This window comes from Myotis brandtii, unplaced genomic scaffold (genome assembly GCF_000412655.1).
Source record: "Myotis brandtii unplaced genomic scaffold, ASM41265v1 scaffold78, whole genome shotgun sequence".
NCBI lineage: Eukaryota > Metazoa > Chordata > Mammalia > Chiroptera > Vespertilionidae > Myotis > Myotis brandtii.
In genome coordinates, this window is record NW_005371131.1 from 717,534 (window position 1) to 718,968 (window position 1,435).

Consider the following 1,435-nt stretch of genomic DNA (forward strand, 5'->3'; position numbering starts at 1 on the left):
CTTCTCCTCCAGCAGCACCCCGCGGAGCTCCAGGGCGTCCAGCTGGCGCTCGATGGTGTCCACCTCTCGGTGGATGTCCTCCTCGGGGATGTACTGGTCAGCCTGGACCTGCCCGACAGCACCTGGTCACCTGAGGAACAGCCACCCGCCCCTGCCTGCTGCCAGGAGCTTCACGTTCTCGGGCCAGCACTGGCCACCAGAGGCAGCACCCAGGGTGGGGAAGGGTTGCTGTGGGCACAGACACAGCTGCTCCATGCCCCTGGCCCCAGCACCAATGGGCACACGCAGAGGGAGGCACAACTTCCCACATCTCGTGGCAGGCCTGCCCCTCCTCTGCCACTCCCTAGGCGATATCCCAGTGTGGGTGGCCTTGCTCTAGAGCAGGGGTGGGCAAACTTTTTGACTCGAGGGCCACAATGGGTTCTTAAACTGGACCGGAGGGCCGGAACAAAAGCATGGATGGAGTGTTTGTGTGAACTAATATAAATTCAAAGTAAACATCATTACATAAAAGGGTACGGTCTTTTTTTTTTTAGTTTTATTCATTTCAAACGGGCCGTAGTTTGCCCACGGCTGAGCTAGAGGCACCAACCATTGCTCCTGCTTGCAAACAGCTGATCTGCTCGAAATCCCCCTGGTCAAGTTAACCTTCCAGCTGGACCACCCACGCACCCCTCTCCAACATCTGGGCACAGCTGCCCAGGCAGCCCATCCTCCCCAAGTGCCCCACGGGGAGCCTGCGGCTGCCACGGAGGGCTGGGCCTGGCAGCCTGGAGCTCCCAGCTGGTACCTTGCGCTTGATGAGCGGGAAGCCGTGTCCCGGGGCAGGTGGCCTCGCTGGCTTGGGTCCTTTGGTGGCTTTCTTTGGGGCTGGGGACGCTGTGGGCGACGCCTTCCGGTTAAAAGGATTTTCCTTGCAGGAAGACTAAAGGCAGGTGACACGACAGAGGGTAAGTCTGGGAAGGGAGCAGTGGGACTTTGGAAAGCAGGCTGGCCCCGGGGCAGGGAGCCCCCCACCCCCATCCCCCGCAGAGAGGCATCTCCCAGCATTCAGTCTCTGAGGCCCTCAGTCATCCAACACCTCCCGTTCCCCACCGCCCAGTGCGGCTGCTGCCCTGGAACTCGTACATATGCTTTCACAGTGGGTATTGTGATGCCCACTTTACAGCTAAAACTCAAGGTCAGAGAGGTTAAGTAATAGGCTCAAGGTCATGCACTTCCCAAGGGCCCAAGCCGGGCTGAGCATCTGTTTCAGGGCAGGGCGGGCAGCCATCCAGCCCTGGGGACAGTGGTCAGGTCTTGGGAGTTTAGGGCCAACAGAGCTGTCATAGCTCATTCAGGCCTCATAACCGCCCCTTCCCCAGCGAGGACTCCCAGGCTCAGAGAGGCACTGCTCCCTGCCCAGCGTGGCCCAGTCGGGAAGTACAAAAGCAGG

The 1,435-nt window shown here is 60.0% G+C and overlaps 1 protein-coding gene across 1 annotated transcript in view; it reads right to left on the bottom strand.

Annotated features, from left to right (window-relative positions):
• Window positions 1–1,435, bottom strand: part of MICALL1 (MICAL-like 1) — a gene marked incomplete at its 5' end in the record, with an annotated part of 21,441 nt that overhangs the window by 5,509 nt on the left and 14,497 nt on the right. The window contains 2 exons of the mRNA XM_014530795.1: window positions 2–108; window positions 791–925. Of these exons, the coding sequence (XP_014386281.1) occupies window positions 2–108; window positions 791–925 (242 nt within the window). The remainder of the gene's footprint in view (window position 1; window positions 109–790; window positions 926–1,435) is intronic.